At 50.4% G+C, this 27,018-nt stretch overlaps 10 protein-coding genes across 10 annotated transcripts; 5 read left to right on the forward strand and 5 right to left on the reverse strand.

The window, feature by feature from the left end:
- Window positions 1–21: 21 nt before the first annotated feature.
- LTR84_012057 (uncharacterized protein) lies at window positions 22–2,076 on the forward strand (the record flags this gene model as incomplete). Its single annotated transcript, XM_064855582.1, has 5 exons — window positions 22–121; window positions 168–970; window positions 1,018–1,203; window positions 1,256–1,679; window positions 1,733–2,076. The coding sequence occupies 5 exons, from the start codon at window positions 22–24 to the stop codon at window positions 2,074–2,076; spliced, it is 1,857 nt and encodes a 618-aa protein (XP_064708242.1).
- Window positions 2,077–2,730: 654 nt separating this feature from the next.
- Window positions 2,731–4,809, reverse strand: LTR84_012058 (uncharacterized protein; the record flags this gene model as incomplete). The annotated part of the gene is made up of 1 exon (XM_064855583.1): window positions 2,731–4,809. The coding sequence occupies one exon, from the start codon at window positions 4,807–4,809 to the stop codon at window positions 2,731–2,733; it is 2,079 nt and encodes a 692-aa protein (XP_064708243.1).
- Window positions 4,810–5,295: 486 nt separating this feature from the next.
- Window positions 5,296–7,271, reverse strand: LTR84_012059 (uncharacterized protein; the record flags this gene model as incomplete). Its single annotated transcript, XM_064855584.1, has 2 exons — window positions 5,296–7,027; window positions 7,078–7,271. 2 exons carry the CDS (start codon window positions 7,269–7,271, stop codon window positions 5,296–5,298), a joined length of 1,926 nt encoding a protein of 641 aa, XP_064708244.1.
- A 380-nt stretch (window positions 7,272–7,651) lies between these two features.
- Window positions 7,652–15,349, reverse strand: LTR84_012060 (uncharacterized protein; the record flags this gene model as incomplete). Its single annotated transcript, XM_064855585.1, has 3 exons — window positions 7,652–13,958; window positions 14,016–14,840; window positions 14,889–15,349. 3 exons carry the CDS (start codon window positions 15,347–15,349, stop codon window positions 7,652–7,654), a joined length of 7,593 nt encoding a protein of 2,530 aa, XP_064708245.1.
- Window positions 15,350–16,416: 1,067 nt separating this feature from the next.
- Window positions 16,417–17,139, forward strand: LTR84_012061 (uncharacterized protein; the record flags this gene model as incomplete). The annotated part of the gene is made up of 1 exon (XM_064855586.1): window positions 16,417–17,139. One exon carries the CDS (start codon window positions 16,417–16,419, stop codon window positions 17,137–17,139), a length of 723 nt encoding a protein of 240 aa, XP_064708246.1.
- Window positions 17,140–17,317: 178 nt separating this feature from the next.
- Window positions 17,318–19,032, reverse strand: LTR84_012062 (uncharacterized protein; the record flags this gene model as incomplete). The annotated part of the gene is made up of 6 exons (XM_064855587.1): window positions 17,318–17,608; window positions 17,665–17,913; window positions 17,965–18,041; window positions 18,091–18,522; window positions 18,571–18,845; window positions 18,896–19,032. The coding sequence occupies 6 exons, from the start codon at window positions 19,030–19,032 to the stop codon at window positions 17,318–17,320; spliced, it is 1,461 nt and encodes a 486-aa protein (XP_064708247.1).
- A 652-nt stretch (window positions 19,033–19,684) lies between these two features.
- On the forward strand, window positions 19,685–20,596 carry LTR84_012063 (uncharacterized protein; the record flags this gene model as incomplete). Its single annotated transcript, XM_064855588.1, has 1 exon — window positions 19,685–20,596. The coding sequence occupies one exon, from the start codon at window positions 19,685–19,687 to the stop codon at window positions 20,594–20,596; it is 912 nt and encodes a 303-aa protein (XP_064708248.1).
- A 666-nt stretch (window positions 20,597–21,262) lies between these two features.
- Window positions 21,263–22,261, forward strand: LTR84_012064 (uncharacterized protein; the record flags this gene model as incomplete). Its single annotated transcript, XM_064855589.1, has 1 exon — window positions 21,263–22,261. The coding sequence occupies one exon, from the start codon at window positions 21,263–21,265 to the stop codon at window positions 22,259–22,261; it is 999 nt and encodes a 332-aa protein (XP_064708249.1).
- Window positions 22,262–22,905: 644 nt separating this feature from the next.
- LTR84_012065 (uncharacterized protein) lies at window positions 22,906–24,135 on the forward strand (the record flags this gene model as incomplete). The annotated part of the gene is made up of 1 exon (XM_064855590.1): window positions 22,906–24,135. One exon carries the CDS (start codon window positions 22,906–22,908, stop codon window positions 24,133–24,135), a length of 1,230 nt encoding a protein of 409 aa, XP_064708250.1.
- Window positions 24,136–24,632: 497 nt separating this feature from the next.
- On the reverse strand, window positions 24,633–26,828 carry LTR84_012066 (uncharacterized protein; the record flags this gene model as incomplete). Its single annotated transcript, XM_064855591.1, has 1 exon — window positions 24,633–26,828. One exon carries the CDS (start codon window positions 26,826–26,828, stop codon window positions 24,633–24,635), a length of 2,196 nt encoding a protein of 731 aa, XP_064708251.1.
- Window positions 26,829–27,018: the final 190 nt, after the last annotated feature.

Here is a 27,018-nt window from a genome sequence, read left to right on the forward strand (position 1 = left end):
TTTCACTTGCGCCTCCCGACAATGCTGCCCTCTTCGAACCCACGCATGCTTGGATGGTTTGCAATCACAACACTTGTGGTACTTTCACTTGTAGACCAGGCTCAGTCAAAGTTACTCCCAGGTAATGAACAACCTTGAGCCTCACGTTCTAATGCACTCAATAACAGATCCAGGTGATCTGAGATGGCCCAGACGTCGGAACACACAATTCGAAAAACCAGAACTCGGCGTCGATCTGACAGATCTCCTCACACAGCGAGACTTGGATGAAGATCCGCTCCTTGAGAAAGCAATGCAAGTCATCGACAGTGTTGCCACAAGATCGACCTGCCATCAAGCTGCCGCTGCTCAATTGCTTGTCACTTGTAAAGCGGTAGGCAAAGACCTCGCTGCTGAAGAAGGGAAACATGAACTCCTGGAACGTGCCAAATCGGTCTATGCCGCAAGGCTATCAGTCTGTGAAACTGGTGAAGGCAGAGCTGCGATCCCAGCCATCTGCAAGCCCATTCTCGCAATTCCGCGTCATCTGAACCGTGAATTTGAGGTTGTCAACAGTGTCTCTTTACCACCTTGTCTGGAGGCGTTGATGGCGGAGCACTATTATTGGACGAGCTATAGCAACAGCAGACAGGATGCGAACACCCTGTGTCAAGCAGTCACGCTGGAATCAGCCAAATTGGAAGCACTTCAATCCTATCAACGTCTCGCGGAACTCTTGCCAAGTTTTCGGAATGACCTCCTTTCTACCCGCTCCCAATGGCTCGCTTTTGTCAAGCAGCAGGAAGAAAGCACTCGAGAGCTGGAAATAATGCAGAAAAAGAACCAAAAAGATGCCGAGACTACACACAAGCTTGAGATGAAGCACTTTCACTCTGCCATGAAACTAGCAAAAGAGGAGCTTGCTGACGCTTCTCGATTGATGCAGAAATCCTTGGCTAACACTGGTACTGGGATCGATCAGAGTCGTGAGGTGAGTTGCAAAATTCTACCGCGTTTCTTTCGACTAACATGTTACAGGCCATTGCACAAGTCCTCGCTGATTTTAGAAGCCTCAGGAGGCTCCTAGGCGAGGCTATGGTCTCGGCGGACAAAGTTAACGCCGAAAACGCCGCAAAACACGCAGCGGAGATCCAAAGTATACATGATCTTGCTCTAGTGACATCAGAAGTGCTTCAAGATACCAATGTGAAAGATGTTATGACGGTAACAAGATTTCCATCTTCAGACCTGCTTCCACCATGTTAATCTCGGGCAGGATCTGAACCAACTGGCGACTCACATGCGAGCAGAACTCAACGAAATCCTCGATGCTCAGATCACACAATCATCCAGTATGCAGCGCCATCTCCAGCTAAGCGAGCAAATTACTGAAAACCAGAAGTCCGGCCTTGCCTGGAGCGAACAATTGAACGGGAATGCAGCACATCTAGCTTTAGAACTCAACAGTGCAAGTGGACTTGCAGGTCAGATGTCCCACCGCTTGGAACATGTAAACCAAGCCCTTGGGCGCGTCGAGAGAGCTTCCTCCACTCTGAGCACAATATTTGCGCTTGTTGCTATACCTTCCCGTGTCCTAGATTTCATTCATCTTAGGCTGCTCGGTGTCTTTGCCCTACCCGTCCTGATACTATACTTCTGCAAGCCGTGGAAGTACTCCTGCATCCTTGGCACATTATACGGTATGAATCATCGGAACCCGAAGAAGGAATGCAGACTAGCTAACGTGTGACAGTCTTTCTCGAAAGCTTCATGTCGCTTATTCACGAGTACAAATCCACGATAACAACTATTTGCCTGCGGCTATGGCGCTATTTTCTTGCCTCATTGCTTTTCAGCTGGCATTTTCTGAGCACAACCAAGTTGTTGACTGTGGCCATCTTGGTATATTTGGCCGTCAGGATCGGCTCGAAGATTCTTCGCGAACGGAAGAACCGCATCATGACGATACCCGAATTGAGATATGCCTTCGAGCATCAACGGCTCAAACGGGACGTTGAGACCGAACAACGCCTCCGCAGCGGAAAACGACGGCGATCCTCGGATGAAAGATATCGTCGAGCAGCCACGGTGTGCTGAGCTCGAGTTCAAGAAGATGGCTACTCTTCTCGAGAGTTTGAGCCAAGTAAATCATGAGAATTAACGACTGATGACAAAAATTGACGAATTTGAGGGAATCTCGGAGTGTATTCGGGAGTGGTACCGCGAAAGGGCGCTCCGAAATGTTACACCTTTTGATTGATGCGTTCTCCTGTTCTGGTGTTCTAAAAAGGAGGCCAATTGAACGTTGAGATGGAGAAATGGTGCGGATCTGCAAAATTACGTTTGCCCTGTCGGCTCGTGCTGTTTCCCTCATGTGACGTCGGAAAAATCACTTTTCCACGTTGAGCAAGACATGGCTGTGAATATTTGACGGCGCTGAATGGCTCATTGATGAGAATTTACAGCCCTTCGATGCATAGTTCTACATGCAGGCCAAACAGTGCCCAGCTTTCCAGCACGTATCAAAACTTGAACTAGGAGGGAACAGTAGATAACGATAAGTCGAATTTGAGGATTTCCAGACAAAGTTTCGAGCCCCTTTGGTGATACTTCTCATTCGGTGTTTCTGTGCAAATCGAATAGCATGGATGGTTGAATGATATATCTCGAACGAAATCGCAGCTCAGAAGATCATGCAAATTCCGAGAGAAACAAATGATCAATCTCATCTACGTTGATGGATAACTAAGATCATGAAGGACCACGGAAGAAATCCCACTGGTCCCAGAGGCTATCGTCCGGGGGCGTACCCCATACGTATTCGCCCAGACCGGCCTCGACCTGGCCGAGCATGTTGTCCGTGTTGGCCGGGAAGAGCGACCAGTTCTGGAAGTTGTCGAGATCCAGATCTAGCATTGCAAGATCGTCCTCTTGCTGGTCTGGTCCTGTCGGAGCACTGAGCATAGGCTCTACTTGGATTCCGGTAGTGTCAGCTGCGGGGATTGATACGTCGAAATACTCATCTTGCCGTGATGGGGCGGTCATTGACACCACGTTGATATCATGCTGTGGCGGCGGCGGCTGAGGTTTGTCTGGTGCTTCCGAATGGGTGATTAGCTGGTGCGCAACGTGATCTCGTGAAGTAGGAGAGGCCGCCCGGCTCGGCCGAGCTCGACTTCCCGTGCCTGTATGTCGTTTCACCAGGACCTCGAAAATGTCTGCAAACCTACCGGCGTCCGGCATTTCGCTCACGAACATCTTCATCAGCTCACAAGCAGTCGTTAAAGCTCGTGAGGCACGTAGAAAGGCCCCTTTATCGCCCGATTCTCGAAACGACTTCTCATGCTTCAGCAGTGACAAAGTGTACATGATGGACAGGCCAGAGGTGAACATGATCTGGAAATATGACCTAGTCCAGGTGATTTGACCATTAGAGAACATTGTACTGTAAAGCTCAATGACACTAGTAGCACATCGTAGTGATTCTTTGAGGAGCTCACGTGGCGGATGCAAGCCATCTACTGGTATCTGGGCTAGAGCCCCGCGTATCAGGGTGAGCTTGTCCTTTTCGACGAGAAAGTCATACCACTCAGATCGCTCATATAGACTCTCTGGGCTCTCGAAGACGGGCGCATGCTCTCGAGCGCATTCCAGCTCCCTCAGGAAGCGATGCAGGTCAACTCTGACTCGCCCTGCATCGGTAATGGTACGTCTACGGTGTTGCACATGGCCACCAGAACTGTAGAAACAATTGGAAATCCTGGTAATAATTCTCCGCAGCTTGATGACGAATCGGAAGACAGAAGCTCCATTCGGTAGGTTGTGGTCCTCTACCTTCAGTTCGCTGAGGGATTCGGATGGTGAGGACGAAATTATCTCTTCACTCATTTCAAGGGGAAGTTCAACGGTAATATCATCTTCGGCTATCGCGTACGGCCGTCCAAGGATACCTGAACTGTATCGATCATGCACATAGCAGTCCCAGAACACATTCCGCTGGATTTGTTCTTGCAGAGGAGGCAATGGCTCCGTTGGGGGACGATGGAATCCCAATGCAATGCATTCTCTCATGCAGAACCGAGCGATATCCCAGATCGAGCAATCGATATGGTAGTACATTGCAAATCGAGCAACGAGCAAAAGGTTCTGGACACCTGCTATGCCGCCTAACATGCTAACCTGTGATGCATAACGTTGAGCTGCACGAAAGTATCCGTACGGGTGTACAGTGGTTTGACCCCTCCTGTAGGTTGTCACTGAACTGATAGCAAAGACCATGAACAGCCGGTACATGTCCTCTGCAGAAACCTGGGCATTGTTCGAATAATAACCACGTTGCAACAAGTCTGAAACAGTACACTTAGCTAACAAAGGATGATGCAACTGCACATGGCTTAAGTAATGCGTAATGAGAAGCGTTGCCGTGTCTAGGTTAGGCAATATTTGTGGCGTGACCGCTGAGCTGTTATAAGACGGATGGTGCACTGCACTCGGTGATTCGTTCAAAGAAGGCAGTCTTGTCCTCGCAGTGGTTGATAAACGTTCAAAGAAATTCAATCCACTACCATCGCCAACAAAGTGAATCTTCGTACCCTTCTGGATGCCTTTGTCTGACGTAACCTTGTCAGGCGATGTCGCCACAGCATTCGCTTCGAGAAGCCGAAGTTTTTGCTCCATCTGGACCAAACCATCTCGTGTGTATCTCTCATTTGTGAGAGGGTCGACGATGATGCAGGCCGCATTACCGCGCATACATCCCGTACATTTAGGGGCATATGTGTCGCACTTGACTTTGCGTATTCTGCATCGTTCACATGCAGGAAGTTTCATCGTCTTGGAGGAGATTATGCCTGAAGACCGATATTTCGGAAAGTGGCCAATGAGGCACGAATCAAATGGAGTACCCCAGAGGTCAAGTTCAGCGAAATGCACGACTTTGCTGGAACTCCGAAGAACTGTTGATCGTTGATGGGATTGGCACCCAGCACATGACAGAATTCGTGGATCACGAACGCTGTTTCCTACCCTGTCGCCCACCGTGCTCAGAGATTACAGGATAGAGTATTAGCTGAAAGACCCAGTTGGGTGACCAACGAATTTTGACGTCCGCTGGGTGACTGGGATTGCGAGCTCTGCCATGGCGGGCAGCCCGGGTACCAGCTTTCCAACGGACTGGGGCTTCGGAGATGGGGCCGAGGCTCCCCATGCACGCGGGGTATGGATTTTCCGCCGAACCCAAGTGCCGGAGCATGAAGCAGCTTGGATTGTGCATTTCAGTAGTTTTCCTTTCGCCCAGCGCAAATGGTTGACAGAAGCTCAAGAAAATGCACGCTCCATGAGAAGAGCCAGGTGTGGAGGCACCGGTATCCGACTTTCTGAAAGCGCTTCTCTCACAGTATGCACTGCTGTAGGCTGCGAACTTTGGCCTGGCAGAGTCGTAGACTGCCCATGGCTTTCAAGGGCAGTGAGAAAGCACCACAGTAACTCCTTTAAGTCTAAAATCGGCTCGAATCTGTCGGATATTTTCTGCAAGACATCCATGCCCAAGGTTACCAGCCTCATTCCCGCGACACCGATATGTATGGTGCCAAATTGCGATTGTTTCCCTGTCTGGTCGAGTACAAATGACTGACGAGAGTATATATAGCCGAGGAAGGCCGCTAGGATATCATACGCGTCTAGCAAGTTAGGACCCAGGCTTTCCGTATCCATCGCAGCTTTGTAACTTGCCAGATATTGCGGTACTTCGTGCTCGAGACCCTTGCGCACACGTTGCAATAAGGACAAGGGAGGCAATGGGCTATGCAGAGCTTGAAGCAGGAGATGCACGAGTGCACGACACGTGAGCTGGGCCTCAGCTACGCTCACAAGGATGGTAGAGCTTACTTGGTCCGAGGACGCTTGATCGCTACCTGACTGGGTTGACATAACGTACTCGTGGCACGTTTCTCGCCAGTAAGCAAAGCTTGAGTGGCATATCTCGGGATCGGGAACAAGCTGACGCTTCCATTCGGACATCGTGCGAGCGTAGTGCACACTCCAGACAAAAAAGGGGTGCAAATCCACAGTTGTGGGTCGAGTAGTAGCTAAGGAAGTGGCTTGGGGTAGCTCAATGGTCATATCACTATCTTCAATGCTGAAAGGCCGGTCCATCACAAAGGAACAGGCACGGTCAAGGTTGTAAAGTGTCCACAGGAGAGTTTGAGAGTCGTCACTGCTGCTCTCTGGAATTTTGTTTCGATGCAGACCAGCAGATATAGCTTTAGTGATAGCAAGTCCTATGAAATGCCAGCTAGAAGTTTCCTCGAAGCGATGAAGGCCAAGAACCGCCGCCAATAGCAAGAATCGAACAGCTTCAATGTCCGAAGTCTCGGCTACGGCTGCAGGCAGCATTGCAAGCGCCGCAGCCATAAGGCATTGAAGTGAGTGTGAGATTGTGCGTACATGGGCACTGTGGAGAATACCGAGGCTGGCAGTAAAACAAGTAACCATCACACTTTCGCTCGCCGTATGATGCCCTTGCAATGCATCACCATTTTTTTCAGATTGCAGAGCTGTGTTCAATGCCTCATGGCACCTTGCCTGCGAAATGCATGGAAATATGTGTCCTGCATTCTTGATATAAGCATCGACGAAGAATCGCAAGTCGCAGTTGCAGAGCTTCGTTAACTCGGCTTGAATCTCAAGCAGGCTCTGACTTTGCGGAGTGGAGGAGTTGTCATTGACAAGCCGCCGAGATGATACAGGATCTCTTGATAAATGTGTAGTATGGCGAACCAAAGTGGCAAAAGAGGGACTGTTATGAGCATTCATGTCTTGTCGGTCAGGTCCACTCATGGCGGCAACCGAGAGATACCCTACTTCACTTGTCGTGTTCTCGAGCAAGGCCCCTTCAAGTTGCGCTGCTGCAGTGCCGGTGCTTGGATCGACGTGACTGCTCTCCGAAGTATGAGCGGTCAATGCAGCATCATCGCCATTCCGAACACCGGAAAGACCTTCCTGTGATTCTAGAAGGGCTATCCTGCTTCTCATCTGTTCAATCACGCTCCTACGATAGTGAGCATAGAATTCTGGCCGGGCATGGGTGGTAGGTCTTACCTGGCAGAGGAGCCATCATCAAAGGCTGGGTCACCATCACCCTCAAGTACACGACCCCAGACTCGAGGCAGACATTGCGCTCCAGCTCGGACGCATTCAGTGCATTGTGGTCTTTGCCGACCACACTTCTGTTTTCTTCGCCAGCACCTCTGACATGCTTGAGTGAGTGGAGGTTCAGCACTCATCGAGCTCATGATGAAATTGTTCTGTCATGGAAATATTTGATGACTTAGGTACTTAGTATACTCCATAACAGCAAGTACTTAGGTTGTTCTGATGGCTCTGGTGGTTCGAAGCAACTTCCCCAGCAATCTCACAGGCAAGGTAAATGAAGTGTCCAGAACCTTAAGCTTGATCACTTGTCACGCCGAGCGCTAAAACTTTGGGTACTTCTCCAGCTACCACCTCCGTGCCACTAATGCTCGCACTTGACGCGTATTTAATCCGACACGTTACGCGTCACTTTCTCTCCGTCTTAGAAGGTAATTTACGAGCTATATCTTTAATATCACTATTTATGGCGCCTCGATCCCCAAAGATATTAACACGTAGATTTGACTACACACGTCTCGTGCTACAGAGTTTTCTCTGCAACTTGGTCAGAACCCTCCAGCTTCTGTGACAATCCCTCATACCTCGCTACTATTTGCTTCAGCCACTCGTTCAATTCGTCCCTTGAACCAGCTGCGTGTGCCTTCGTCGCTGTCCAGCCTGGGCCTGGGATTTTTATGAACTCGTGACCTCGACAAAAGCGACCCGCTGCGTTGCCGTCTACATCCTTAAGCTCGTCACCGTAACTATTCATGCATGCCTCGCAGAGATCGGAATCAGGACAGATCTGGCACACATATCTGTATCCTGCGAGAGGATCATCCAGATGGAAGTTGCAGAGCGCGGAATGGGTTGGGACCCCGTCGTCATCCACGCTGACGATATCGAGCTCAAATGCGGTCCTGGCATCGTCGAAATTTTGGAGATAAATCAAGCATTTTCCGAGCTCATACAGACCCTTGTGTCTTCCAGCAGAGACGGTGGACGACAGCAAACTATTCGACAACCTCAGGACAGACTCGTTAAGGCGCTTCAGCCGCGTTGCCTTCGGCGTCGCCTGAAAGCTCTGAGCCCATGATGGCCTCTTTTCTGGAGAAGGGTGGTAAAGTGCCGCCCATTCGGAAAGCATCCTGCCGTAGCCATCAATGACGGAAAGATCTGCACCTCGAAGGATCAACGTGTTGACAATCGCAGTGTGGCCTTGATGCAGAGCCAGAAATATTGGAGTCATGCCCAAGCTGTCGGCTTGATTGAGTGATACCCCTGATCGCAATAGATGCTCGACTATGTCGAGATGCCCGGAGGCAGCCGCCATGTGTAGAGGCGAGCGTCTATCACGATTTAGCAGTGTGGCATCTGCACCTCTGTCAATCAGCGTATGAACCACCTTGCCATGGCCTGCTGAAGCCGCCTCGTGGAGTGCGGTCCCGAGGGTTCCACTTCCAGCATCTATGTCAGCATTCGCATCCAACAGCATCTGCACCACAGCCTCGTGACCGAGTGCTGACGCCGCGCAGAGTGCGGTGCCAAAGTAGCCTCCTTTGGCATTTGCATCAGCCTTCCCGTCCAGTAACATCCTTACCACTCCCTCGTGGCCCCCATACGATGCTGCGTACAGCGCAGTGCCATATTCTTCATGCACAGCATCCACTCTGGTTCCTGCTCCCAAAAGCAATTGAACAGCGTGCTCATCTCCATCGGCTGATGCATTGTAAAGTGCAGCATCGTGATCGCCACCTCCGTGAGCCTCCACATATGCTTCTGCCTGCAAAAGCACCACGACTTCCGGGTGTCCCCGATCCCTTGCATATGCTAGAGGTGTACAGTCGTCCTTGTCCTTTGATTCAATGTCCACCTCTCTGCATTGCAGAAGTAGTTTGACAACGTCTCTGTGGCCAGACTCGGCTGCCCAGGACAGAGGTGTTCGTCCCTGGACATCTTTGGTATCCACTTGGGTCCTAGAACGTTTTAACTGGAGCTTCACCACTTCTGTGGATCCGAAACCAGCGGCATATGACAGAGCTGTGCGACCTAGATGATCTGCAGTAGAAAGCTCAACATCATGGTTCGCCGGGAAAAGGCTCATCACCTCGATACCCCCATAAGCCGCCGCGTACCAAAAAGCTGTCAAGCCACCGTAACCTTGGAGGTGGGCATCGATTTCTCCGTGGGACAAAAGAAGCTGCACAATTTCAGAGTATCCGCAGTATGCTGCTCGCGATAATGGTGTCCACCCACCACCATTGCTGACATTTACATCGACACCTGAATGTGCTAAAAGACACTTCACATTGTCCCTCCTATCAGACTCCGTCGCGTAGGCTAATGGTGTGTAGCCACGTTGGTCCTTTGAATTTGGATCGACTCCAATCTGTGCCAGCAGGAGTTGGAGGATGTCGACCGCTCCACTCTCTGCACTCTCTGCTGCGTACGATAAGGGCGTTCGCCCTTTTCCATCTTTTGAGTCTTTATCTACATCGTCGCGCGTTAGTAGAAAGCTCACAACCGCGATGTGGCCACGTTCAACAGCCCAGGATAAGATGGTACGATCATCTTTATCTCTAAGATCTGCTTGGGCATCTTGTTGCGCAAGCAGCAACTCTACCACCTCGACATGCCCAAGTCCGGCTGCATAGAAGCAGGGAGTCCAGCCAACCTGGTTTGTCAAGTTTGCCTCGACGTCCTTCCGCTTCAAGAGTACGTCTACTACCTTAGGGTGTCCGCCTCCACAAGCGTAAAATAAGGGCGAAAACTGATTATCGTCCCTAGAGTTGGCCTCGATAGAAGGATAGCCCAAAAGAAGCTCAACGGTTTCGAGGTGTCCATGCCATGCTGCCAACGACAACGGTCCTCGAGAAGTGGTATCCTTGGCATTGATATCAACATCAGGGTGGTCCAACAAAAGCCTAGCCATCTCAGTGTACCCGTTCCGCGCTGCGTGTGATAATGGTGTCCATCCCCGTTCATCTTTGAGGTCTACCACCAAATCATCTCTTGCCAGAAGTCGTTTGACAGTTTCCTGACATTGACCAGTTATCGCCCACGAGAGAGGAGTCCGGCCTGTGCTGTCCTTTGAGTTTACGTCGACTCTAGCACTGTCTAAGAGCAAGTCGGCCAACTCTATTTGTCCGTCCTCTACCGCAAAGGAGAGCGGAGTCCGACCATCCTCATCTCTCAAGTCTGGTGTCGTCTCTTTGTGATCGAGAAGTAGTTTCACGATACTGGGGTGGCCCATCCCGACTGCATATACAAAGGGTGTTAGGCCATCTTTATCTTTTGAGTCAGCATCGATATCCTGACGCGATAGAAGTAATGCTACGGAATTTGTAGCGCCTTGCTCAGCTGCGTACGATAGTGCCGACCGCCCATTTCCGTCACGCGTGTTGACTTGGACATCACTCCTTGTGAGTAGTAATTTCATAATATCGACATGATTTTCTCCGGTTGCTACAATCAACGCTGAGAAACCTTCGCTTGTTGTCGCGTTCGTGTCAATATCTTCATGCGTGAGAAGTAGGCTCGCAATATGGACATGTCCCAACACTGCAGCGCATATTAAAGGTGTCGCACCGGTCTCATTCTTCAAGTTGATCTCAATATTGGGCTGTTTGAGGAGAAGTTGAGCAATTTCTGTGTGGCCTCCTGCAGCTGCGTACAATAATGGTGACCTGCCACAGTTATCCTGAGCGTTAATTCGAAATTTGCCGCTTGAAAGAAGAAGGTTCACGATATGAAAGTCACCTTCCTGTACCGCAGACATCAATAGTGTTATTCCACTGTCGTCTGTGGTGTCTGTTTCAACGTCTGTGCGTGCCAAAAGCAGTTTCACCGACGCAATGGCACCACGTCTCACGGCGCATAGAAGTGGCGTCTCATCAGCTTTGTCCCTTAAGTTCACGTCCACATTGCCTTGTGCGAGAAGCAATTTGGCACAATCAATTCGCCCATTCGCCACAGCATAAAAGAAGGGCGTTCGACCGTATTTGTCTTTCGAGTCTACCTGAATGTCACCTCGGTCTAGGAGAAGTTGGACGTACGGGGTGAAGCCTGCCCCTGCCATATGCGATAATTGCGTCCTACCGTTTTCATCTCTTCCCTCTGCCTCCAAGGGTTGGCGGTCTAAAACCAGACTCAGAATTTCATAGGGAAATTCATCCCCTCCAAGCCATGAAAGAGGTGTTCGGCCTTGTTGGTCTTGGATGTTGACATCCACTTCATCGTGTGTCAGCATTAGCCTCACAAGATCTGTGTCTCGATTTTCGATCGCATATGAAAGCGGTGTTCGGCCAAGTTCGTCTTGCGAATTTTTGTCCACGTCGTCGCGAGCAAGAAGGAGCTCTGCAAACCGGTGGTCCCCTCCAGCTTCACAAGCATGTGACAGCGGCGAACGACCGTGCATATCTCTCGAGTCTGCTTCAACATCGCCATGTGTCAGAAACAACCTAGCAACTGTGGGCGAACCTGCGTGAATTGCGGCATACGAAAAGGGCGTCCGACCTTTATCGTCTTTCGAATCTTTCGAAATATCACTGCGTGCTAGTAGGATTTCGAGACCCGCAGTAGAGTCTTGTCCTGCTGCCCACGACAGTGGGCTTCGACCGCCGTTATCCTTTGAATCTCCTTCAGCCCCACGAGCAAGTAAGAGCCTCACAATCTCAGCCCGATGCCATCCAGCGCTCCATGAGAAGGCCCATGATAATGGACTTCGATTGTTGAGGTCTCTTGAGTCGGCTTCAACACTGGGATGCGGAAGCAAGAGCTTCACTGCCTCTATACTTCCAGCCGCTGCTGCCCAAGATAAAGGAGTGCGGCCAATGTCATCCTTGGAATCGACTATGTCTTCTCCTTGTGCCAGGAGAAGATTGAAATTCGCAACTGAGAATTTGCTGTTTGCTGCAGCCCACGACAATGGTGTACGACCACCTTTATCCCTCGAGTCAACTCTGGCTTGGCAGGCAAGAAGTAGTCCCGGTACTTCATCGTCGCCTTCTGTGACAGCCCATGATAGCGGAGTTCGATTGTTTATGTCTTTCGAGTCTGTTTCAACATCGCTGCGGGCCAGTAACATCTTCACCACATCTATGCTCCCAGCTTGTGATGCATGTGATAGTGGCGTACGGCCATTGTTGTCTTTGTCGTCAGCCATACTATTGTGGGCGAGTAATATCTTCACCATATCTATGCTCCCAGCTTGTGCTGCGTACGAAAATGGCGTACGACCATTGTTGTCTTTATCGTCAGCATTGATATCATTGCGAGCGAGTAATGTCTTTATTAAATCAACGCTTCCAGCTTGTGCTGCGTACGAAAATGGCGTACGACCATTGTTGTCTTTAGCCGCGACATTGACATCACTGTGGGCGATCAAGAGCTCCACGGCCTCCATCTTCTTATAATATGCTGCTGAAAGCAGAGGGGTTCTCCCTTCGTCGTCCTTCGAGTTCGAGGCAATACCGTCGAAAGCGAGAAAAAGTCGCATAGCTGTAGTTTCATCTCCGTTCGCTGAAACCGACAACGGTGATCGGCCGTAACTGTCCTTCGCATTTATTTCTATGTTGGCTACTGCTAGTAGCATTTTGATGACCTCAATCTGATTTGAATATGTTGCACTTAACAATGCAGTAACTCCCTTCTCGTCTTGTGCATTGACATTAGCATCGCCGTGGTCGAGTAATAGCTTCACGATTTCGACGCGACGGTTTGCCACCGCAAGCATCAACGGAGTTTCGCCCACCTTAGCTTTTGTTCCAGCGAATACGCTGTTACAGGCGAGTAAGACCTTCACGACATCATCATGACCACATTCAGCGGCCCAGGATAACGGCGTTTTGCCAGTCTTATCTCGAGCATTAGCCTCTATGCCATTGCAGCCGAGCAACAACCTCACGGCTTCTGTTTGACCTTTCCCTGCTGCCCATGACAGTGGTGTTCTGTAGGTGTGATCTTTTGAATTCAAGGCGACATCATTTAGCGCTAGGAGCTGCTTCATCACCTCAACATGACCACGTTCTGCCGCCCACGAGAGTGGTGTCCGCTCTTCGCCGTCTTCCGCATCTGGTGATTTCCCCTGAGCAATGAGTCGCTGCGCGAAGCCCGCCAAATTGAAGTACGCTGTTAAATGTAAACCGACTACTTTTTCGGGACCCCACCGATAATAAGTGCCGAACGAGTTGGTCGCGAACATAGCTTGACTAGCGGCAGAGACATGATCGTCAGACATAAGGTACGATAGTGCAAGGTTTTCCACATTTGGCTCCAGACTGCGTATTGTGTGATTGCTCCACAAGCGTACGGCATAGTCGAGAAATGGGAGGCGATTGAGTCGTGTTTTGAACAACTCACTGGATACACACCTAGTCGACATTTCCTTCAGCAGTAGGTACGCAATACAGCTGGTTGCGATGTGAGCGTGTGCAGTTGGAAACCATACGTCTCGAGTGCGTTCTAGATATTCCTGAGTTGTGTAATGCACCAAGCGAATAACACCACTTTCCGGATCGATTGCAACCAAGCCAGCGCAAACTGATACTAATACCGACTCCTCCTCGAGGTCTTCGTCATTGTCGATGGCCTCCATGCCAGGCTCTACACCAAGAGCGTGTTGCAATTCCTTGATCTTCATTGGCCTTTGTGCGTACGTGATCCAAGACAGTACCCGCCGTGCCAGCAAGCGGAATCCAGCAGGCTGCTGTTCAATCCTCTCTCGCACGTTTTGATATGCCATAGACAATGCTTCCGCGCCGCGAGGCAATTCATCCAGGGCAGCTCTGATTGCCCGCGGTTTGGTCTTATCTATTAACGAATCAAAGTGAAGTTGTGCTAATAGAAACCTGTCCCGCCTGGTTAGTTATTTGAAACATGTTTTACACTTGTGGTAATCCACGTACATGCCGTCAGCCGCAGTCACAATTTTCTCCTTGATCTCAGCTTGTAAATCCGAATTTCGGGAGACGAAAGGAGGCAGACGATATACCTGGCCGTCGACGTATCGACCCACATCTTCCTTGGATGCGCGGATTTCAATCTGCACTGCCGTTGGAAATTGACTGATGATTTCGGGAATAAAGCGCGTAGTGGCCAGCAGGTTGACCTTGGATTTTGATTCGCTCTGTAGCTTCAAGATCTGGGCAACTAAGTTGGCACGACTTCCATCATCATTTTGGCATTCGTCTAGTGCGTCGATCACGATGAAAATGTGTGCATGATGATTGACCAAGAGACGAAGCAAGTCTTGCAACTCATAGACTGAAGGTCTGGTGCCCCTAGATTTGTGTCTTTCATACAACTCTTTAATCTCGGATGGTAAATTGTGCTGTTCTTGAAATAACTGTCGCAGAAGACTTGCCAACAGTTCACTGTATCGTTGCTCATATTGCCGCTTGAAGTTACAGTAGAGATAAGCCACGACGATGCTGTGATCGGCCTCAAACTGCTGCTGTAGGTCATTGATGACAACGGACGCCATGACTGTCTTACCCGATCCAGGTATGCCTGGGCACAATAACGTTCCACAATCACCCCGGCACCAGTCTCGATACTCAGGCAGGTCGAGAAACCATTGCCCAGTTCCAAGCTGACGACGAGTGATGGTGTCGTTCTGTTGTTCCGCAAAGCTGGCTGGGGCGACCCAATTTGCCACTACTTCACGTTGACTGTCGTCTTCATTTTTTCGGAGATCTTCTAGATCGTCCTTGATGTCTTTCGTTAGATTACTGGACCGGTAAGAACATTTTCGCAATGGGAGTACGACATCCGCCTACCTGGTGATACTGCCCTGTAGGTTAGTCAAGGCGGTAATGTTCGAGGTAAGTCGAGATCTAAGCTTTGCAATGTCATCGGGTTCTAACTTCCAGCGTTTCCATGCCCGTCGCGAGCTGCCCCGCAGACCACTCGACTTTTGACCCAGTTCCGAATACTTGGCCACAAGCTTTTGCAAATCCCCCAGCGTGTTCCTACAGCTAAACTGTGCATCTTTCAAACTCAGCTTTTGCTTGTCGTCAAGTTGGGTAGTCTGAATAACCTCTTCGAGGTCACGAAGAATGTTTGATAAGTTCTTCGTCCTGTGCAGTGTCAGTGGATTGAGGCTTCCACTTCCGTTCATGGTGGCATACTCATCGACAATGGCCGCATATTCGAGGGGCGCACCGATCCAATCTCTCCGCAAGCTGCTCGCAAGCTCAAGCAAGGCCAGAAAGTCACCGATTGAGAAACCAAAACTCATGCTGGATTAAGAGTGGATACAAAGTGTGAAGCCTTGCAAGTCGTCATGCCTATCGAATCTGAACCTGGGGAAGTGACATGGTGGGGTTACACGCGGGGTTACGCGTTTGGTTTGAGATCCAAACAGCAATGCTTCCTCTACAAATGCAGTCCCATTAGCCGCTGCTTTTATGCTCGTCCCGTAAGTACACGCAAGCCAGCAGCTGGCGGCGCTTCAGGACTGGATGCTACAGTTTGCCGTCTATTAAATTTGCCTACAAAGACTGTTGCTGTTTCGTGGTTTCATGATAGTCGTCGGGTCCTTGATCAGTCGGTCTGGAACACGATCACCAAAATCTCTCTAGCCACGGTCAAGGCTGCAGCGTCAGAACGCAGTGTCGCAACATCATCTAAACCTACTCTTGTCAGGGATAAGAAGCTTTGTTGGGGACAATTCCAGTCCACGTGGTGAAATGTGCCAATGGTACTTCGAGTGCCACCACGAATGATACCCCACCCAAAGCTGCGATCAGCTATCGGGGGAATTCATTATACTCCCAGGCTATTGATCTACTGTTGTTCTCACTTTTGTACATAAATACCGAGCTTTGATTGATGGTTTGAATCCTGATTTTTGTGAACTATCCACAAAGCAGTGACAAAATGACTCCGACGTCCTCGAGACCACTACATGCTTGGGTGGCAGCCACTTTATGACGCCACGCCCGCCGCAGACTTTCATAGAGAGACTGGTGGTAGTAACAGTGCTCAGATCCGAGCTTCATCAACCCAAACTCCCACCTCTTAAAGAGACTGAGATAGGATGGCGGCTGCAGCCGATGGCCGAGAGCTTCACGCAACTTCTTTCAGTCTCGAACCCCTAGTTAAGACCCTGATAAGAGGACTTCTAATAGTGACTTTGGTTGGAAATACCATGTCGGCTTCCCCTGGTGCCCAATGTGCTACACTCTGCGTGTGGAATCATTTAGACTATCTGACTCAAGTAGAAGCAGATCAGATTCGGACACAATTTCAGCGTTCTATCGTCAATCTCGAATGCCAGGTGATGTGGACCGGAGTGCCACGAGAATGGGTCCACACTGGGCAGAAAAGAAGAAAATGCAGACCTTGTCCACTGTCATGGGGCCGTTGATGCTGAAAGAACATTCTGCCTGTCTGAAGATGTCGAAAACTCCGAGCCAGTGGAGCAACTATGTCCGAGGTGCTTCTGGTCTCTTTGCCCAACACATATCTCGAGCTCCTTGCGTGACAGTGCTAACGAGACCTCCTCAAACTCTAAATCCACTCGGAGCTTCCACCTATCAACAGATCGAGGAGCCACTCCTAAAGGGAAGCTACGGCGGGTTCCACGTGCTGCGGATAGACATGGTTCATCCGACAGTGATAGGCGCCGAGAATTTCCGTTATCAGGTGTGGCCCGTTGACGAGACTGAGAAGTGGATTGCCGTGTTTGGCTACAGCCCACCACTCAAGCGCCGTCTAAATGATACTAGAGTATTGTATCTGCCACCAAGCTTGACACACTTCAGTGCGAGTACAACTGAGCCACATCACCCATCATGTGTCAACGGCGAGAAAAAGGAGACGGCATCAAATCACCCTAAGCAGGAGATGGGAAAACAGGGACAGAAGCAAAAGGAACAGAAACCTGGAAAGAAGAAGACCAAACAAGAAAAGCTCAAACAAGAGACGACCAAACAAAAGACGACCAGACAAAGGAAGACCAAAAAGGACAAAGCCAAGCAGCACAAATCTAAAACGCAGAAGGCCAAGGCCAAGAAGGCGAAGTAAATGTTGCCGCTGCATTTCTTTAATTGGTTCCCCTTAACCATGCTGCTATCCAAATTTCAAGCAATTGCAACTATTCTCACTTTCTTTGGACTCTGAGCAAAATGATGCTCTGTTGGCATGCTCCGGCTTCTCTGTTTCTCTGTATTGAAACTCTCTTGATTGCCCACACATACATGTCTCATGTAGCAAATCGCCAAGGATTGAGAACCCCAGTGCGTTCCTCTTCCTTCTCGATGGCTTTATTCTTGCGGGTCGCCCACCATTTGCCTAAGAGGCAGAAAATGACGGTCAAACCGCAGCCAGCAATGACGATCCCACCACCAGTCTGGTATCGAGGTTCCTGGGAACGGAGGAAGAAGTATGGCGAGAACCAATGGGAGACGGAGGAGACACAATTGGCGAATGCAACGAGCGCTGCACGCTTGGTACGGGGTCGAGGAACGACAGTCGTTTCCCAAGAAAGTTGAAGCTTGAATATGTCAGCATGAGCGCACTACTGCAAAGATGTGAAAAGATTGAGCATACATTGAGGCCAACGAATGGACCCGAGCATAACAGAATTAGGCCAAAGTATCGAGCTCCCACATTGAGGGTGGAGATCATCAGAATGGCTCCAGCCATACAGGTCAGAATACAGGCAACAATGTGCCAGCATGCCTCCTGGAAGCGTCCCGATGACCAGCTAACGGCGAGAGTAACGAAGTACGCGATGACATATGGTGGTGCTTGGACAAGGTATGTCTGGGTAGAGGTAAAGCCGAGGGTAGCAACAACCTAGCGCTCTGTTAGAGACCAGCAAAGATTTATCTCGGGACTTCTGCTTACTGATGGGAAAAAGTCCTTGAATGCTTGAGCCAGAACCAGTGAAAAGTGCATGCCAGCAAAGATCCATGTAAAGGGGTCTGAACGACGTCAGTTATGGAGCCAACTCATTGTCACAGAGGTACTGACCTTTCATGGCCAGGCAGAAGCCCTCCCAGAAGCCGCCCTCATCATCCTCGGTTTGACCACCAGCGGAGACCTTCATTCTGTATTGAGCCATCTGGCTTTCTTCGGCCGTGAAGAAGTACTCCCCAGTGTTATCGGGCCAGTTGGGCAGACCCCAAAATCCAACGCATGCGACCAGGATACTGACCATTCCTGACTGAGTTAGCTTTGATTCGGACGTTATTTCAAAGATTGTCATGCCTTCAATGAGGAAGAACCAACGCCAGCTAGCTAGTCCGCCGACGCCTTTCATATGTTCTAGAATCCCGGCTGCAAGGAAGCCAGAGATAATGTTGGAAACGATGTTACCAGCGTGCCAGATGCCCATGCGTAGAGGCGACTCTTGCTTTGTATACCATGAAGAGGTGAGGAGAGCCACAGCGGGTACAAAGGGTCCTTGATCCATTAGCGAAGGGCAGCAGGTTGGCAGCAAGTCATTCTCACCTTCCGTAAGACCGACCAGGAATCTGCATAGCACGAAACCGACAGGGGACTTGATGGCGGGCATCGAGATTGTAACGCACGACCATCCAAGCATGATGCAGGGAAGTAAGATGCGAGGGCTTCCTTTGGCAATGATGATGTTTGCTGGGACTTGAGAGATAATATAACCGACATAGAAGAGTGAAATGCCGGCGGACCATTGAACATCGGTCATTCCAGCATCCTCCTGCATGCCAGCAAGGCGGGCGTTGGAGACATTAATACGGTCCAGGTAGCTGAAGCGTGGTCAGTCAGTCGAAAAGCAATGTAAAGGAAAAACACTTACTTCATCAGTAACATGGCTGTGATTGTGACTAAAAATCTCCAATAGAGCTTTTTAACGACCTTTTTGTTAAGCTTGTCGAGGTCTTCTTTGGATTTGCCGACCAAAAGATCGTAACCTTGCAAACCATACCTCCTCATTGGTGCTCTGAGCTTGTTCAATAGCCACAACCTCAGCCTCCTTGCTTATGGAGGGTCTGGGCTCCGAAGAATGAGAGGAAGTCCTGTCCTTGCGCTCCATGACTGAATATGTTGACGTCCTTGATATCGTCTGTGTTATGCGATTGTGATACTGGTGAGGTTGAGAACTTGAGGCTGATAGACGACGCGGGCTGGACACAAACCTTTATAGACGGCGATACCTTGTTCAATCGACTCCAGACCGCAGCTATTTTGATCTCCGGCCGGCCAAGGGGCGCGGAGTAAGTTGGACCAACATACCAGTTGAAGTCCTCGGGATAGTGGCAAAATGGGCCAAGACTTTCCCGATGCCAAGGACGCCGCCGGACTCGCTCGCCAAGACCGATCGGACATTTTCCGTTACATGAACTTGGGCATTCGGTGGTCCGCCGAAGAACACAGATGAGGGTTCCGATTGTCCTTGGAACTTCCAATGTAGTTGTAAGAGGGTGTGGAACTTTTGTGTGGGGGTAGAACACTGCCGCGTGCTTATAAGAAAGGTTAGGAAGATGTAAATACGTCTTATCGAGACGGACGCAAAGCGAACTAGACAAAGTATCTGCCCACATTTCAGCATTAATGCCCTAAACCCAAATCCTAGAACAATTCAATCATGAGCTTTACAGTATCCAATCCATGGCGCGATCGCATTCTCAAGGGTCAAGTCTGCTCAGTGATGAGCGTCAAATATGCCATTACCAATGAAATCGCAATGATGGCCAAGGTGGCAGGCATGGATGGCATGTTTATCGACATGGAGCATTCGGTGATGACCATACGCGAAGTCTCACAACTTGTGACAGCATGCAATTATGTTGGAGTCAGTCCGATTGTGAGAATACCTTCAAAGGCACATTGGCACCTAAGTCGGGTACTGGATGCTGGTGCGGCTGCAGTGGTAATCCCACATTGTGAGACCGTTGAACAGGTCCGGGAGATTGTGAAAGATGCCAAATATGCACCGCTCGGACGTCGTGGGTGTGCTGGCAACCAGCCGATTCTCAACTTTCAAGCAGTGCCGACATTGAAACAGAATGAGCTTTTGAATATGGAGACCATGGTTATCCCGATGATCGAGACACCCGGTGCTGTTGCACTGGCTGATGAGTTCTTGGCGATTCCTGGTGTCGACGGTATCCTGGTTGGCTCCAACGATCTTTGCACCGATCTTGAAATCCCTGGCCAGTACGACAATCCAGTCTACATCGACTCAGTGACGAAGGTCGTGAAAGCAGGAGTAAGAGCAGGCAAGCCTATTGGCATTGGTGGGATAGGGGGACGTCTCGACCTCCTTGAGAAGTTTTTTACCATGGGAGCAACTTGGTCGCTTAGTGGAGCAGATGGCAGTATGTTACAAGCAGGCATGCAACAGCTCGGGAGGATTTATGCCGACATAAATCGCCGTGTTCAAAGCTCAAGGAAGGCTGTCGAGCCTCCAGCAAGCAAAAAGGAAGTTGTGAGGCGTAAAGAAGACAGCAAGGGTGCATGCCAAACGAGGGTAAATGTGGCTGAAATTTCAGCGTAAGGGTTCACAACGACTTAGACTGCATACACAGAAATACCAACTTGTACTTGATACGCGCATATACAACTCACCGGTCCTTCTATGTCGAGAAACATAAGTGTCTAGAAAGCGATGAGTTTTTGGCGCGCTGGTATCGGTAGCAGGATCAAGTGCGTATCATCCGTAGCCAACGAGTCGTGTTAAGATCACGTGCATAATATGTCTCGCAATCCCGAGTCATGCCACCATCACTGTCGGCCCGCTGTATCCCGAGGTCATGATCCGGTCTAATGCTCACGCTAGTAATGGTGGCGACCTCTCGGGCAGTGCGGAGGGTACCGAGGACACCGCGAAGCCTACATTATTGGAGGCTCTTTGCATCACCGGTAAAGATCTCATCGCAAAGGCTATGGAAGATTGCAGCATTCTCCCCATAGTAGTGCCGACGACTCCGGTCGGTGCTTTAAGCCGCAGCGGCTAGTGAAATATGTGCATTGTCCCATGCTCCGATTGAGGTGAAGCATGTCGGTGTTGTTCCGCCACGGTAGCTGCGATGGAGCATGTGCCAACGACGTTCGATGCATGTAGATCCGAAAGACATACTTAACAACTGCCTAGCCTGGATGTTGTCTGAATGGGACATCTGGAAATGACCCCTTGACATTTTTCAACCGTCAGTTGTTCACCATGGCACCAGCAGCGACAACGCCACCGCCTTCCCCCAGAGCACTGAACAGGCCCACTGTCTACCTCCTCGATACTTTCCATCCTCAGGCTACTGCTCGAGCAGAGTCACTGTTTAACTGCATACATCCTTCTGATCCCGCGCATCGCTCATGGCGCGAGCATGCTCGTTACCTCCTCGTCCGTGGTTCACATGTGACCGCTGAGGACGTCGCCTCTGCGCCTCATTTACGCGCAATTGGGAAGCAAGGTGTTGGTATAGAAAAAATTGATGCCGCTGCTTGTGCAGCAAAGGGGATCAAGGTCTTCAATACTCCTGGCGTGAATGCAAGGGCCGTCGCGGAATTGGTGGTTTCACTCACAACTGGCTTAGCAAGACAAATCCGCCCTATCAGCGTGAGGATAGATCGAGGGGAGATCATCAAGAAGGAGCAGTGTAACGGACTGATACTCCACAGATGCACTGTGGGCGTGATAGGAATGGGTAATATTGGCAAGACTGTTGCTCGGATTTTTCGAGGGGGTTATGAGAGCAATATCGTCGCGTATGACCCATACATGGCACAAGGAGCTTGGGAGGACTTACCACATAAGCGGGTGCAGAATTTAGAGGATTTGCTTTCTGTATCCGATGTTGTCACCATTCATGTGCCATTGACGCCCGAGACGAGAGGACTGATCGGGATAGAAGAAATGAGGGGCATGAAGAGAAATGCTTTGCTAATCAACACCGCGAGAGGCGGCATCGTTGATGAGGCGGCATTAGTTCAGGCCTTGGATGAGGGTTTGATCTGGGGAGCCGGTCTTGATTGCCATGAACAGGAACCACCCACCAAGGACAGGTACGAGAGGTTGTGGCAGCATCAAAACATTATCAGCCTTCCACATGTCGGGGCTGCCACAGCGCAGACACAGATGGAAACGGCACTGGCAGCCGTGGAGAGGCTACACACATATGTGCAAAGCCGCGAGACCATTGAGGTAAATGATGTGGTAGTGTAAACATAGATTTGAACAATTTTCTCGACATCAAACCTGGTGCCTACTTCTGATATGTTGCAGTAAAGAAAGCGGGGTGATTTGGGGGCAAATGCGGAAAGTACGTGGCTTCTTCTTTTTGAAAGATTCCACCCAAACGAAAGCTTTGCGAAAGTTGAGACGAGCAGGTGCTTGGAACCAGCTCCCTGGAAAATGAGATGTGATAGGGTGCTCCGTACCAAGTACCGAGTACCAACAACCAGCCTTCGAAGAAGAGGGGCGGAGCTCCCAAGCTTGAGGGGTTCTCGTATTCAAACACAGCCCTTGACCACACCAATGCAAGCCAAACTCTTAATTAGCACAAAAGTTCTTAACATTGGTGTCGCAGCCACTGCTGCCAATACCACTTCATGACCTGTGATTTGATCATAGCATCTTTGCTGCCAGCTAGCACATGCAATCGAGTCAGCCTTACCAACTTTACGGGAGAGGTGCTTCTTCCCCCTGCCTGATGGCTTTTCTCAAAGACCCCTATTTCTGAAGGGATTCTCGCGATATCGGTGTTGATTTACAGACTTTTATTGTCGGACCTCGATAGATAAGGAGACGACTTTCACTTTCAAAGTCAAGGGAAGAACTCAACCTCAACCCACCAAGATAACCCCACCATGGCGCGCACAGTATCTTTGAGGCTGATCTTGGCCTCGATAGCATCATTACTTATCTTCTCCCTTCCGGCGTCGGGAGGAGATGTGGCGAATGCGGCGGCTCAGGCTGTTCCAAACGTCATCCCAGGTGCGACCGTCGATCTGGGGAAAGTAGACAAGGTTCGAGATCTGCTCGAGAATCAAGTCCAGAAACCAACGACGGACATCCTCATTGAAAACACTTCCCGGTGGAACGAGATCTTCAACAGTCACATCAACTGGATCAACATTATTCACGGAGGAGGAGGTCCTTTGAGCGCCCTCTGCTCCGATCGATGCAAACGCTGCGCCTCCGGTTGCAATCCGATCTGCTGTCAGGTGGGAGGGACCGTCATTACAGGACTACGACCCGACACTCCGCCAGGTGGAGGGGATTCTCGCGTGCAGAGCCTTCTCCCTCCTCTCGCCTGCCCTTGCCATTGTGAGGCAGACTGTCCAGCCTGGATCCAATCGAATTGCTGCTCAGCAAGCACCGCGGACAGTGACGACACAAGGCGACGCACCCCTGACGTCGAGCGTGTCGCTGCACGAGCTGGCGCGGTCGTCCAGAACATCTTGGGTCTGTCGGACAAGAAAGTCCCATGGACGCCCGAAGCATGCCCGTGCACATGCGAAGTCGATTGTCCCGAATACGTGCAATCAAACTGCTGCAAGACCAAAGGCCCCCGCGGCAGACCCAAACCAGTCCCAGGAGGCAATGACGACGCACTCCCACAACCACCCGCCCCCAAGCCAACTCTTCCATCCCATCTACCCCCACCACCAGAAAACGTTCTCTCGCTAGTGACCGAAAGCCGCACTGGTGCGCCCCTTTCAGTCTGGGCACGCATCAACCTCACTGTCTTCGACAGCTTTATCACCATGGACCTGGTGAACGGCCTACAGCGCGCGGCCGAGCTAACGCAGAATGAAGAGACTGGCGCCGCCGAGCTGGCCTTGAACGTTGTAGTGGGACCTAAAGCCGATCGGAAGGCGTATGCCCAGAGCTTCCAGGTAGTGGACGGCTCCGACCTCGCGGAGAAAGAGCAGATCCTTGTGGGACTGGGTTTCATGAACAGAATCGGAGCCGTCAAGGTTAATGCAGATTTCCTGACGGGATTGGATGATGGTTTACCGTTGTTGACAGGCACGATTGATGCCGATGATGTGGTGGATGCACCCAGGCCTGGATTTTCCAGGGATGAGTTGTGAATTCGCTCCGTTGTTAATTAGGAGTCATTCCTGATATCCTGCACCCAAGACCAGTGGATATGGCGAGTATTTATGCTTCTTGAATCTATGATGGGAAGGAATGGAAAGCGAGTCGAGAAACGTTTGAAGGTAGATTCATGGATTATTTGTGAACAGAACGTTGTATCGAGAAGTCCCAGTCGAGACACATTAATCCATGTGGAAACCTCGATTGAGAATATTAGTTAGGCCCATTCTGACAAATAGGCAATTTATATTGTGCTACTATTAAACAACAAGTCATTTTTTATGTCGACACGCTGATATTTCATGAAATCGTGATGAGTGCCATCTCGCCCGCGAGATGTACCCAACAAGCTCCAAATAGGGGTATAAATAATTCACAACCACCTCAAAAGCACCCAGAAAGGACGTGCCCATTACTCTCATAGAGAAACATCACGATCAGCGTGATCTACTTCAGACATGCCAGGCACAGGATAGCACTTAGAGACCCCCTATATGAAACTCCTCAACTCGAATCCAATCTTCGGCGCGCCGTGCACACCAACCCTTACGCGCTCTACCCCGATCTTGTTCTCCTCGAAGACACGATGGCCATCCTTCCCCGTCTCCACAGCCGCAGCATCAGTCAGATTGTCACGGAACGCGTGGAGGCCCAGAGCGGGTAGACTGAAGCGGAAGGCCAGATCACGTACGTCGAGCTCGCGCAGCGAGCGGTACGCGAACGTCGCAGCCGTGATCCCGAAGATGACGTACGCCAGACAACACGCGACGAGGATGGCGAGTGGCGCTTTGGGAACCTTGGCTACCAGCAGTGGGGTGCGAGTCTGCTCTTCGATGTTCTCGCGCGGAGAGAGGAACGGGCCGATGACGCTCATGATGCGTTTCGCGTAGCCGTTGGCGAGCGACTCGGCGAACTCGGTCGAGTTCTTGGTCAGTGCGGCTTGCAGGACCGAGTCTGCCAGGTCATTGTCGAAGCTGCTGAATCCGCCGGCGAGGTTGTAGCCGTGGAAGATCTCGGCGAGGGTGCCGTTCGGAGATGCGGCCATTTTGTTGACGCGCGCCGACGAATTTACCCAGCTGTAGTCGACGGCGTATGTCGTGTATTGGCAGTTCAGTACGAGGTCGAGGTTCATGGTCTCGCCGACGTGGTGGATGCCGGGATCGGAAGTCATGTCGACACCCGCGTGCTGGGAGATGGTGGCGAAGCGTGCGGCGATAGCTACATGGACCGGATTGATGAGCTGTGAGTCTTCTAGGAATGTTCCGAGGTTACCAACAGGATCGTAAGGGATATTCAAGTCTGAATCTTCGAAGTAGGCGTACTGAATTACTGAACCTGGTTTGGTCGCTAATGTTGGGACGTCTGGGTCGTTTATCAAATGACCCGAGTCGTCGATCTTGGCCATTTTGCCCAGAATGCCGTAAAAATTATCGCTGCAGTTGAATTGCGAGAAGGTCTCCTCACCCAACACCCCGTCGGTCCACTTGCACTTGGTGTTAGTCACTGGCTCGCAGGTCATCATGACACCTGCCGTCTCCGCTCGATAATCTCGGAATGGGCTAAGAGTTGATGGTTGAGGTATCAACAGGGCGATCTGGGTGGAGGCGTTGTTACCCTTTGTAGGGTCCGAGTCAACGAGAGCAATCTGTGATGTACTGCTGGTGTCGTGATTAAGGAAGAAAATCTCGTTCTGTCCAGCAGCGTAGGTATCATAGTCATCTACCGCGGTAATACCATTACGGGAGCACGGGAGACCTAAATTGTCGAGACGACTAAGGGTGAGACATGCTTCCGAGAGGGCACGTCCGTAAGCGAGTTTTTCGCTGGAGATGGTGATCTGATCGAATGCTATGGTAGAAGTAGAATAGTGGACTGCAGTGTCGGCCGCGAACACAATGCATGCCAGCACTAGGGTCAAAGTCAAGGTGCGTGCTGCTCGGCGAAGGATAGGTGGAACAATAATATCGTTTTCTGCCGAATAGGAGAAATAGCGTCGCAATCGCCCTATAGAAGCCAAACATAGACCGACAAGAAGGCTGTACTGGTAAGGAGTGGGTAACTCGGTTTGTTCAGCACTTGACGAGGAACGAAACATCACCAGTGCCGTGCGGAAGCTGTCCAAGCTCATGACAAAGCCGGCGAGTAATGGTGCGAGTGTCGAGGCCCATGATGCGACAAAGACAATTCGAGTTGCAGAATAGTCGACCAGGACAACGCTACGGTCTCGCAAGACACCCGAGTTAGAGACGTCGGTGAAAAGGCTGTCCTCTGATTTGACCCTGTACCCAAAGATCAACCCAAGGAGGCCAGCAACAAGCATCGTCATGGGAAATATTATGATGATTGTTGGGAGGATAATAGTCTTGATCAAAGTGCCTTTGGGGCATGATCTATCGCGGTCTTCAGAGAGGGAATAGTATTTTTCAGTCAAGGGCCAGCCAGAGGAACCGCGGTTATGTGAACTAGGATCATGTGTTCTGTGGTTCGACTCAGCGGGCGATTGAGAGACTTCTTGGGCTAGTATGGTTGCCTCATCCTTTGACCACGTTGTCTCCGGCGTTCGGGGGAGAAAGAAGCTTTGTCCTGAAAAATAAATGTCTTCTGATTCAATCGATGGTTGTTGAAGATGGTGGAAATATCTGCGATCGAGTCGTTCAGAAAGGCTTTGATCGTGGATTCTCTCCATATCGGAATAAGGTGACACTTCAAGGCTTCGGTGACCTGAGCAATAGTTTAAAGAGGCTTTCAGACGTCCACCACCCGTCGCTGGTTTGTCAACAACGCATGTCTTACTTATCGAATTGAGGATCCCTAGTATCATATGCCAACAAGAGAAGGATTGTTGACAATGAGTCAGGATATCTTGTGACCCTTGC

This window comes from Exophiala bonariae (assembly GCF_035927105.1).
Source record: "Exophiala bonariae strain CCFEE 5792 chromosome Unknown scaffold_7, whole genome shotgun sequence".
Lineage (NCBI taxonomy): Eukaryota > Fungi > Ascomycota > Eurotiomycetes > Chaetothyriales > Herpotrichiellaceae > Exophiala > Exophiala bonariae.